This window comes from Hemiscyllium ocellatum, chromosome 15, assembly GCF_020745735.1.
Source record: "Hemiscyllium ocellatum isolate sHemOce1 chromosome 15, sHemOce1.pat.X.cur, whole genome shotgun sequence".
Taxonomy (NCBI): Eukaryota; Metazoa; Chordata; class Chondrichthyes; order Orectolobiformes; family Hemiscylliidae; genus Hemiscyllium; species Hemiscyllium ocellatum.
Genome location: NC_083415.1, coordinates 63961711 through 63974579, shown reverse-complemented (window position 1 = coordinate 63974579; position 12869 = coordinate 63961711). Strand labels below are relative to the sequence as shown.

General features: G+C 37.8%; 1 protein-coding gene across 1 annotated transcript in view; it reads left to right on the top strand.

Annotated features, from left to right (window-relative positions):
• The window catches only part of LOC132823015 (death-inducer obliterator 1-like), a 142429-nt gene that overhangs the window by 109145 nt on the left and 20415 nt on the right, over positions 1–12869 (top strand). Inside the window, exons 12-14 of the mRNA XM_060836546.1 lie at positions 6642–6771; positions 8325–8862; positions 11489–11642. Of these exons, the coding sequence (XP_060692529.1) occupies positions 6642–6771; positions 8325–8862; positions 11489–11642 (822 nt within the window). The remainder of the gene's footprint in view (positions 1–6641; positions 6772–8324; positions 8863–11488; positions 11643–12869) is intronic.

Sequence of the window (12869 nt, the reverse complement as noted above, 5' to 3'; positions counted from 1 at the left end):
AGTGTTTAACTAAGCTACATTGGTAGACACAGCATAACTACTCTGCAGCTTTGGAGTAAAATGCAGGCAAACCGCTTACATGGGATCCTATTATTATGAAAAATCCACAATATCTAATGAAGATGCCTGGAGGGAAATTGAGCTGATTCTGAACAGAGATTAATTAATAGGTGTAAATATGACTTCAGCACTATATTGACATGTAATCCATTTCTCAGAAAATTTAATCCTACCTCTTTTTCTGCATCAAGGCCATGATGATGAAGATTTTGTTCCATTAATCTTAGCTGCTCGCTCTTTCCTAATATTTTGTGTGCAGTGTAGACTATGTGTTGTTTCAGATATCTCCTACGATAACATGGAGGAATAATAAGACACGAAAGCTTCATGATGTGGTAATCTTCACTTCTACAGCTTCTACAGGAAGATTCATTCTTGATATAGATGTGTGTGGATCATTGAGCAACATATGGCACAACTTTGGGGCAGCCTATAATGTAAAATGTAGACTATAAGGACTGAAAATGCTTCACATACAGTTGTTTCTTCAGGGTCATGTCAGATATGAACAAAATGCTTCTGCAGTTAGTGCCTGTCATGACCTTACAGTATGTTTGGAAAAACTGATTAGAATCCCTGCCAGTGTTTCCAGTGTTACATCAAAATGAAGTAAAAAAGCATATTCAAAAATAAATATTTTCTAAAAAGGAATCTTATCTAGTAAAATGAGCTCTTTTGTGGATAAAAGTGAAAGAAGCAACCAAACACAACTTTTGATTTTAAGACCACCTGGAACTGACAGTAACAACCAACATTAAGTTCCCAGCTTTTAAGGGGCAAGCTTTAATTCTGGTTTGACTCACATAACCAACTCGTAAATTGGGGCTAAGATCATTCATGGACCCCTGAACACGTTAAATGAGATTTTTACATGCTAGGGATCCAGTTGAACACAATAAAGAATAGTTAGGAGCAGGGGTTATAGCACTGCAGAGTAACAGCGTGGATTTAAGTCCTGAACTGCCTGAGATTACCATGAGGACTTCATCTCAACCTACTGTCCTGGAGGTCTGTTAAATCTCCACCAGTTTCTGGTCCAATGGGTTTGTGGCAACTTTACCTTTTTACTAGTGGACAATTAAATTGAGTTTGTCAGCATAATTAAAAGGGCAATATTTGTGAGCCTAATAAAAATTCTTCAACACAGTTCAGGAGATAGCTTAACTTTGTCAATAACTACAAAATAGCTAGTTACCTTATCAAATTCAATGCACAGTTTGAAATATCATTTTGTTTATTATAGGGCTGGGAAGAACTCAGACACATGCTATCTCAAAAGTAACAAGCTGAAAAGAATAATTATCCTTTCAAAAGTTTTAACTATTCACTTAGCAATGATGTCACACTGTGCAGACTGCAAAATGTGTATTCCATAGACAGAGCCCCTTCACAGTAGGGACAACAAGGTAATTTTCAATTAGAATATTGAATGCTATGAATTTCGAACATAATGCAGTTTAGATTATTATTATCCGAAACAGAGGGGAACAGCAAACTAGAGAGTTTAGTGTTTCTATTCCATCATTGTAAAATGGAATTCTGTATGTTTGATGAGGAAAAGAATGACACGAAAGTGACAGCTGTGCAATGTTTTTTTTTAACAATAGAAAGTAGCTAGCAGTTTATTCTTGATGGAGGGGAATTTACCAGATCTACGTGACTTGGGCTACACATTACTTCAGTCCACTCTAAATGGTTAACTTTGTAATGCCCCACTAGTGAAATAGACTAGTCAAATGTCTGCTACAAATAACTTTGGTCATTTACAGCAATTACAGATGAATAATCTAGTCTTGCTCAGGTCATCGATGCGCTGAGAACATTTATTTGCAATTGAAATGTTTTAAAGTTAAACCAGTTTAGAAGTTGTCTAATATGAACATCCTGCTGCAAATGTGTTGCTGGTCAAAGCACAGCAGGTTAGGCAGCATCTCAGGAATAGAGAATTCGACGTTTCGAGCATAAGCCCGATGAAGGGCTTATGCTCGAAACGTCGAATTCTCTATTCCTGAGATGCTGCCTAACCTGCTGTGCTTTGACCAGCAACACATTTGCAGCTGTGATCTCCAGCATCTGCAGACCTCATTTTTTAATATGAACATCCTTCTAGAAGTAGATTCCAATAACTTGCACAAAGTATATCACTTTTAATCTGTGAACATTTAATAAAATTTTGAAGCAGCTAGCAGATTGAAGAATGACTGCAAGTATTCCAGAATGCAAGATGGATGAATAGTTTCATCACGACCTGTCCTGCCAACTTACACTCCATTCATGATGAATGTAATTGCAAGCAAAGCAACTGTTAATACAGAACAAGACCAATCTAAAATTAGATTAGAGCAGATTATTTGTGAGCTGGATTTCAAAATGACTTTTTTTTTAAACCTGCGATGGGCAAAAAATTGGACCAAAGTATCCTAAAAGAAACCAAAAGCTCTGAATTGTTCTGACTACAGGACAATAAGTCTTGCGAACTGTATAGTGAAAATTAGTTTGAAAAGAAATAGCAAATGTAGTTGGTCAGATTCCCAAAGAAAGGACAAAAACTGAGTATCTTTCATCTGAGAATAGTAATTGAAAGATATCTGGAAGTGCAAGAATGTATAGATGTATGCTTTGTAGGCTGCGAATAGGAATTTGATAATCCACTACCAGGAAATAAGAAATATTTAAACAAATTAGAAATTGAGAAGTGATGAAAGGATGACTCTGAATCTGTACTGGATCTTTTGAGCAGTGATAAAATTTGTTAGTGACTTGTCAGACTGCTTTTCAATTGAAAGAGGAGGGCAACAGAGAGATTTTTAATATCCCTAAATCTTTTCAATTTGCATACTTAAGTAATCTTAAGAGACATAGTCAATCTATCAGGTTGCAACATTGGGTTTAATGTCAACTATTGGAGAAACACAAATGACACAACTGATTGCAGGTCAAAAAGGGTGCTACAGAAAATTGTAAACAATGTGTAAGCAGAAATGTAGGATATAGATTAAGGACGAATGTGAAGACCACCAAGATAGTTGTGAAAAGATGCAACCTAATCCTGGAAGTAAATATTGATGTAGATGAATAAGTAATGGAACAAGTGAAAACATTCACACAATTTAAACAGATTATCACAAGTGATGGGAGATGTGATTGTGAGATTTAAGAGAATTAAAATTGCCACGATCAGCTTTTTCAGAACAAAGGATGTTTTAACATCAAAGAAGCAGAATCGAGATTTTTGGAGAGGGAAAGCGGATGCATAGGGATTACTGATATGCACATTGTGTTATGTTCCTCGCAGCCATTAAAAATACACAAGGTATTAATGAGGTTTGGACACATGGGAGGTAGGGTGTTCTGTATACCTCTGTAGAAAAACTAACGAGGAAATGTTTGTGGCAAATAGGAAGTTAATGCATAATATCAAGGAGATCAAGAAACAATATTTTGGTGTCATTTGAGTAGGTGACAGACAATCATTGAAATGGAAGATCAAAGGAAAATGTAGAAGAGGGAAGTAAAGAAAATGGATGACCTATGTAATGGATTGGATAAAATTGATCTTTGCAAAATGCAAAAGGATAAAACTTGGAAATTCAGGCTGGTCAAGTTTCTCAGATGGATTTGACAAACTACAAATGACTTCTTGCATTTCATGGAACTTTCAAGATAACTGCAAGAGTATGCTAACTTCTAATGTAGTTATTGCCACTTCAGTAGATACTTACTCAAAGTGGACAAATTAGATACAAAACTGGCTTGATGGTAGGAGACAGAGGGTGATGGTGAAGGATTCTTTTTCAGATTGAAGGCCTTTGACTAATAGTGTTCCACCAGGGTTAGTATTGGATTAACTTTTGTCATTTATATCAATGATTTGGATGAGAATATCGGAGGCATGGTTAGTAAGTTATAGTCGTACAGCATGAAAGCAGACCCTTTGGTCCAACTAGTCCATGCTGACTAACATCCCTAACTAATTTTCAAAAATTAATGTGGATTCACCTCGATATTGGTGGTATAGTGGGCAATGAAGAAGATTTGTAATCTTAAGATTACAAAGGGATCTTGATGAAATGAGTCAACAGGCTGAAAACTGGGTGGAGTTCAATCTGGATTAGTATGAGGTATTACATTTTGGTAAACAAACAAGGGCAGGACTTTGTATTTATGGCAGAGCCCTGGCTAGTGGTGTTGAACAGAGAGACCCAGAGGTTCCCAGGTACATTATTCTTTGAAATTCGTATCACTGGTAGACGTCGTTAAGGCATTTAACATGCATGCCTTCATATCTCATCTTTGACTACATGAGTGGAGATGTCACATTGAGGTTGTACACGATACTGGTGGGTCCTCTTCTGGGGTAATGTGTGCAGTTCTGGTTGTCCTGCTTAAAGAAAAAATGATATTATTAATCTCGGGAGGGTTCAGAAGAGATTTACTAGGGTATTGCTGAAAAAGAAGGGTTTGAGTTAGATGGTGAGGCTGGATAGACTGGGGCTACTTTCACTGCAGCATAGGAAGTTGAGGGGTGACCCTCTTGGAGGTTTATAAAATTGTGAGGAATTTTGATAAGATTAATAGCAAACATGTTTTCCCTTGTGTGATGATGTTCAAGACTAGGGAACATATTTTTGAGGTGAGAGGAGCAAGAGTTTAAAAAAAAAGACACAACTTTGTTTTTTACAGTGGTTTGTATGTGGAATGAACTGCCAGGGGAAATGGTGAATGCAGGTACAGTTACAACATTTAAAAGACATTTGAATAAATACATGAATAGAAAAGGTTTGGAGGGATATGGGCCAAATGCAGGCAAATGGGACTATTTTAGTTTGGAAACAGGGTTGCTATGAACTAGTTGGACAAGGGGTCTGTTTCCATGGACACACTTGCTCTATAAAGAATAAATCCAATCATAAGAGTGACAGTTCTTCAGTTTACTTTTAGACGCTTACCCTGGCACACTAAAATGCACATTGTTCATACAGTGGCAAAGCATTCCTATGTAAAGGATCTTCATTCTTCAGTATTTTGTGACAACTGAGAAAACAATTTAATAATTTTGAACAAAACTGGCTGCTGTGGAAACACAAAATTGAGGGAAATTTACATGGAGAGTGCAACTGTGGGTCATTGTTTTAAGCAAGATCTAGCCAGCAAAGTAAAAGATTTGCATGACAAGTTTGAAAGATATTTGGTAAAGATCTCTACAACATCATCAGAAATAACTATTAAAGAATTACAATGATATTGTGCCTTCACTTTCAATCTAGTTTCTGTCCTGTCATCTCAGTAAAAGAGACGTAGACCTAGGTCGCTAAAATATTTCATATGTATTTTGGTTTTAGAGGTTTGCAAATTTCTAAATCCTTATACATTCTAGAAGAACTTCCTGTGGGGTTTACCTTGCCATTTCCTTGCTGTTAAGATTTTTGTTCAATTTAAACTATTCCATCTTGTTCTCTAACTGAACTTCAATCTAACCCTTTTTGTCTTTATTTCCATTTACGTTTGCAACTGTCTTTCCACTTTTTTCACACCTTCCAGTTTTTTATCTCGCTAATTTCTCTCACTGCTTTAAAATTGTTCAGTAAATAGGTGCAGAGTTTTTTGGTTGGGGCAGTGATACTGACTCTTGTAACAAATTGTCTACTGAAGTTTACATTATTTTAGATATATTTGAAAATAAATTGAGTTCAGTTTATATAAAATCTGTATTTGGAAAATAACTGGAGGAGGTTTCAAGATCAGTGGTATATGCTGATTGACTTAATTCAGCCAGAACTACAGGTGTTTAGTACAAGACAAAATTTGATAGTTAGCAATGAACCCTCTAAAATTAAAAAGTTTGGGTGTTCGTTTATCGTTTCACCCTTGAGATTTGTGGTTCAAAGAATTGTTTTCTGTAATTGTTCCTCAGGATATGCGGTCACTTGCAAAGCAAGCATTTATACCCATTTGTAAGTCATTACATTGCAACTGGTCAGATTGGGATGTGTTCTCGTTCACAGTAATTCATGATTGTAGAAAAAAAGTAGGTGAATTTGATTAGAAATATTAAAAATGTTAAATACTGCATCCTATTGTGCTTTATTCCCGAAATATATATTTTTTGCACAGGAGGTGGACCATAGTTCCCAATGCTGGTTCTTAAATAAACCCATTGCCTTGCTTCTTTCCCTCATCCTGTAAATGTGTCCTATTCAAGTAGGAATTGATGTAGAGTTATAGATTTAGGTATAATTCTTATACTAAATGGATCAAAGGGAATAGGGAGAAAGTCAGAACAGAATATAGAGTTGGATGATCAGCTCTGATCATATTTGATGTAGAGCTGGTCTCTAACCTGTTCCTCCTGTTCTCTGTGATTCTGTTAAGTTAAATTTTGGAAGTTAGCTTTGAATCTGCTTTCACCATGGTATGTTCAAGAACATTGTGTTTAAAAACATTGCAGCATAAACTGTTCAAATGTTCTATGTTCTGCTGTCTGCTGTGCTTATTTGCTAGATATTGTAGTTGCAAGTGTTTCATTGTATTTTTACCATTGCCCAGCTTTCATCCAGTTGAAGTTTGTTTATTTTGCTCAGGAGCAGGAAGATATCCGTCCTGCCCAGAAGACTAACCATCCGCTACCTGACATCTTCAGCAGCATGCTTAAAGACACAACGGATGAACACCGAGCTCACCTATTTGACCTGAACTGCAGAATCTGCACAGGTATACAGCACAAAAAACATTTTCAAGATTTGTCATGAACGTTTTTATCAATGTAATACTATGTAACAGTTGTGTTGAGAGCAAAACCAGAATTAAGTAATCACTACTCTGATTAAAATGCAAATAACTATACACAATAGACATAACCAGAGTATCTGCTGATGTTAGGAAGTGCTACCCAATTAGTCCTGCTCCCCTCTGCTCTTCCATGTAGACTTGCAGGTTTTTCTTTTTCAAATACCTATCCAGTTTCCTCTTGAAAGTCACTATTGAATCAGCTTCCAGCACTGCTTTTTAGGCATTATGTTCCACATCATAACTTGAAGTCCCAATATTGGCCACCCATGGAGGGACTAATGCAACCATATTCGATGTTTCACACAGTGTCTACCACATAACAGAGCAGTCTTACACTTCTGGTTGGATTGTAGGCTCATATTTTGTATAAATCTATTTTGGTTCATGGAGTATGATGGACAATAATGCATAAATAACAATAGTCTGTAACATTGTAAAAGTAATTTGTGATAAATGTATGACTGAATCTTCTGGGTTAACATTTCTGGAAAAACCTCTCGTAGCAAACAGATTATCAGAAAGTTGGTATTTTGCCTCAAGTATTCCATTCATGACATTGAATGAACTGAAATTGAGAGAGCAATACACACTGAAATTAGAGACCAGCTGCCATTGTGCATGTCCTTGGTAAGGTGCACCCATAGTATCCAATATTGGTTTATAGTTGATGCTCGCTGTATAGTTTTAGGGCTTGCATGGTTAGTAGGATTCAGTTAAATCCAACTATCCCATTTCACAGCAAAGCAAGATGTAGCCACTACATCTGTACCTTTTATTGAATGTTTAATTCATCTCACAATCCCTACAGAGTGGAAGCAGGCCATTTGTCCATCGAGTCCACACTGTCACTCCAAAGAGCATCCCAACTAGACACACCCACCTACTCTATCCCTACAACCCAGCATTTCCCATGCCTAATCCACCTAGCCTGCACATCCTGGTACACTGAGCATTTAGCACAGCCAATCCACCTAATCCCCACATCTTTGAACAATGGTAGGAAACCAGAGCACCTGGAGGAAACGCACACAAACACAGACAATGTGCAAAATTCCACACAGACATTTGCATGAGGGTGAATTGAACCTTTGTCCCTGCCACTGTGCAAGAGCAGTGCTAACCACTGAGCCAGTGTTCTGCCCGCTACTGTGATGTCCAATGTGTTTGAGTTTTAGAAGCTTCACAGCGTTGAAACTTGTATCTACCCAACTAAATGGCTCCCAACGAATATGAAACTTTAATTAATAAATCTTGTTGATAACTAATTCCACTTTTTTCCCCTTTTTGCCTCTGTTCAATGTGACTAAAAGCTAACCAGCATGCATGTGAACTTTAGTGAATTACGGAAATAATAAAATGGGTATAAATTCAGCTTATTCATTTTAGGGCTAATGCCAGTTAGCTGGAGCTTAAGTCCTATCTGTAGTAAGATTAATCCCAAACCTTTAACTCATTTGCTACTTTGCTCCCGTCAGGAAAAGTTCAAGTCTCAGAAGATGAACCAATGCCTAAGAAGCCGAAAGTGGTAACCAAAAAAGCAGAACCAAAAATGAAATCGAAGACTGATGTGAGGCGTCAGCAAGAACAAGGCAAAGCAACAGTGACTGTTTCAACACCAGAAGAGAACTCTGGTTCAATCCAAGGAATTACCTCTTTTCCCTCTCCATCAATAGTTACTACAGCTACAAATGTAGTTACTTCACAGCCTACTTCAGAATCTGTCAGCAACTCATTCATATCACCAGCCACTAATCCAACTGGAGTTATCAGGACAGAGAGAACATCTGTCACTATAGCTTCTTTGCTTACCACCTCCATTATCTCTAAGTCTACATTATCAGTGTCTTCAGTTGGTACCACAGGTTCTGAGAGAGTGATGGGGAGAACTTTTGCTGGTGGAAAGGAGGAAGAGGAAGCACCAAAATCCATTTTGGCATCTGCAGCTCCTAAATCTATACTTACAAAAACATCAACAGCACCTGAGCAAAACTATACAGTATCAACAACATTAAGGTGTGTAAGGCCCATAAGGAGGAAACATCTTTAACTGTCCACAGTACCAATCAGAACAACATTCCAGTTAGATTTACATGCAAAATAATCCCCAAGATGGGATGAAAGTTGGTCTGAGTGCCTTGTTAAACAGCAGTTCATCTGACAGTTTGTAAACATTGTTGTGGATCTTAAATCCATTTCAGCAACTTTATTATTTTTTAAGTGCCAACTCATTACAGCATCAAGCTGATGCACATGCACACTCCGATTCACAACAAAGACTAGCAATAATCTTTGTCCCAAAAGGAAAGCGAGAATTGAACTTGACATGAGCAAAACATCATAATTGATTTTGTATAATATTTCAAAACTCCATTTTGTCTCTTTCACTGGAACTATCAAAAACAGTTTCTTATCCTTATTCTTTCTCCCATCCTAAATTCCCATTATGACTAAAACATAACGTGAGATTTGGAGTAGTTGCTGTGAGCAGTTGTTAAAATATTTCTGGACTTGCACATTTTTGTTTTATTACTTTTTCCAAGATATCCAACATTGGAATGGGAAGAGGCTTTTTAATCTTTGACCTTATTTATTGAGATCATAGCTGATATATAACCTCTCTGCCGACTCATTTGCTCATATCCTTTAATACCGTTGGATATCTGATCACTGTAAGATTAAAAATTTAATTTTATTTGAGGAAAAATGTTAGAAACCTACAATTTCTGCGTACAAGTGTTTCTTACTCCCTGTCCTGAAAAGTCCAGCTCTTGTTTTTGGACTGGATCTCATCTGTCACTTTTCAAACCACAGAAGTAATCTCTTTCTGTAGCCCATCTGACCTTTAATGAAGTGAAAAGTTAATTAGTTCACCCCTTAATCTCCTACCTTCTTGGGAATACAGCCATAGTTTGTATAATCTCCTCCTGTAATTTACCTTTTGGAGCTTAGGCATGATACTGATGAACTAAGCTGTGCTCCCACCAAAGTGACGCATCTTTAGATGTCATGTTTAGAACAACACTCGTTACCCTCAGTCAAAATGTTGGACAATGTTGGCCACAATTGTTCTGACAGAGATATAGGCTTTATTGATTAGAAAGCGCAATAAGCGTAATAAACCATAACTGCCTTTGAGAAAAAGGGAATTTTGCATTGGTGAATCAAACTGAAAATGCTCCCTCACAATCAGAGTACGCTCCTGCACAGTTAGGAAGATTGAAGTACATTTTGGATGTTGTAATTCCACATTGAAACAAATGTATCAATGCCTTGTGACCCTTCCCAAGTTAAACTTGACCTCAACAATTTTTACTTTTTATCTTGATGTTGGGTAACTACCAACTGGACAAATGACTATCCAATTTTGTTCCAACAACAGCATTACTGTATTGTGCTAAATCAAAGAAAAGGAAATTTGAGTATAATCAAAAATCAGTTCAAAATGATGAATTTTAGCAGGCTCTTAAGAATGGAGAGGCACAGTAGTTTATGGAGGGAATAGCAGATTAGGGTCATCACTGCAAATGTAAAACACTGGGTGTAGAGATAAAATGCCACAAAAATGAAAGGTTGGGATAACTGGAAGGCTGGAAACAATTTGGGATGGGGTGAAGCAAAACTATGCCAGATTTAAATTTAATATTTATGAAACTGGAGGACCAGGACTGGTAGGGGTACAGACAGAGTTTTGTTGTGCAGAGAATCCCAAAACTACTGTAATTCTTTCTCATGTTGGGTCTAGTGAGATCCAATCTATGCTTTCAATTTAAAAAAAAATTCAAAGTGTTGGAAATCTGGACCTCCCTCTTCCAAAAGGCTATGGCTCCTCGGCTCATTAGGGTTGTTCTGACAGGCAATTGTTAGCTCAGTTCAAATACAGTATCAGCTGAGGTCACTATGATGGTGTTTCAACCATGCCTCTTGCCTGGGAGGTGGTGACACTCGGGTTAAACTGACTACAAGTCAACTCTAATAATAGAGTAGCCTGTGGTCCCCTGGGACTGTGGCAGTTCTCGCTGCATTTTCATAGATTTTGTTAGCTTGACTATTAATGTAGCAAAGAAATATGTGGAATTATAAGAGGCTTGAAGGGTAAATGCTAAGAGGATGTTTCACCTCATGGGAGAGTCTAGGATCAGAGGCATAGTCTCAGATTAAAGGAGTGCCAATTTATGATTGAGGTAAGAAGTTTCTGCTGAGTATTGAGAATCTTCTGAATTCCTTGCCTCAGAGCGCTGTGCAGGCAGAATCTTTCTATATATTTAAGAGTGAGATTCTTGATCAGACAGTGAATTGAGTGTTACAGGGAACAGGTTGAAACGTGGAAGGAAGGCAGAAACGATTTTGGATCAGCCATAATCCTATTGAATGGTGGAGCAGGCTCGAGGGGCTAAATGGCCTACTCTTCCTATTTCTTATAGGAAAATGCATTAAGAGGGCTCAAATGGACTCAAATAAATATATGTAGGTATTGTTAATGTTGAGCATGTAACTTGAATGCTCCAACAAAGACTGAATGAATGTCAGTCTTAAAGTTATGAGGAAATGGATTCTGGGTAAATGTTATATCAAAGGCATTTTGTGATGATGTCACTGTTGTACCACCAGGTTTACCTAACTAATACCATTCCTGTTCCAGGGTTTCAGAGGCGAAGACCCCAGCTGAATTGGACACTTCACTGTTCCTGTCTCACCTGGATGCTATTTGGAAGGGATTTATCAACATGCATGGTGTAGCAAAGTTTGTCACTAAAGCTTATCCAGTCTCTGGGTCGATTGACTATCTCGTAGAGGTATGAAACTCTTCTTATTCCCCCCTCTCTTATCAAATCTAATAAATGTTCTCCCCCATTGCAGATGGCATTGACTGATTGCTGATGTAAAATTCAACAAACAGCACATCATTGAATTGACCAACCTTTCTGTCTTGGGCCTAGATGGTGAATATCCTTTAGACAAACACCATGAAATACATCATTTTCAAGCTCCATCTTATATGAGCCTGTGCTGAAAGCTCAATAGTTGAGCTTAGTTGCTTACTTAGTCTTGACAGTAAGCCTGAATATCGCAAAGTTCCCGTTTGCTGACTGAGGAAAATCCTGCAACAGTTTGGTGACGGCTAGACTAGAGGAACCTTCAGTCTGTGCACATGGCCATGTTAAAACTATTTAATTATCCTGATCTATTCTGCCATGAAAGATGGGAAGGTATGGGCTGGAGAGGGAATCTAATCTTACGTTAAGGTTTTAGGACCAATAAACAATTGGATATACTTTATTTGCATCTCAGAAAATTAAGATAAACAAACGAGCTGCTGATGTTTTCTGAATCAGTGGAGCAAAAGAATGTTTTCTATTCTGTGCATGAGAATAGTGATGAATAATAATTGAATTCTGAACTATTTACCTTAGAAGGCTTTGGAAGCTTGGTCTTCGAGCATGCCTAATGTAGAGATTGATACGTTTTTGATTACTAGCAGCTTACTCGGTCATGGTGTTGGAGTCAGTGAAAGGCATTGAAGTGTTTGATCAGCCATGATTGTAGTGAATGGCAGGACATCCTCAACTGATTGAATGGTCGACTTCTGTTTCTGTATAAATAATTATGGAAACTGGAAGCTAAATTTGAATTTATTCACATTTTTAGGATCATAGAATCCTTACAGTGTGGAAACAGGCCCCTTTGGCTCAACAAATCCACGCCGACCCTCCAAAGAGTAACCCACTCAGATCCATTCCTCTACCCTATTATCACCACTGACTAATGCACCTAATCTACACTTCCCTGAACATTAGGGGCAATTTGGCATGGTCAATTCAGCTAACCTGCACTTTTGGATTGTGGGAGGAAACCGGAGCATTCAGAGGAGACCCACGCAGATGGTCACCTGAGGCTGGAATCGAACCCGGGTCTCTGGCGCTGTAAGGCAGCAGTGCTAACCATCTCGAGCAAGGCAGTGTTTAGTACACCTCAGTTATGTTTAGGATGATATAGAGTTCAAGGTCTATTAAGGTAGTTGG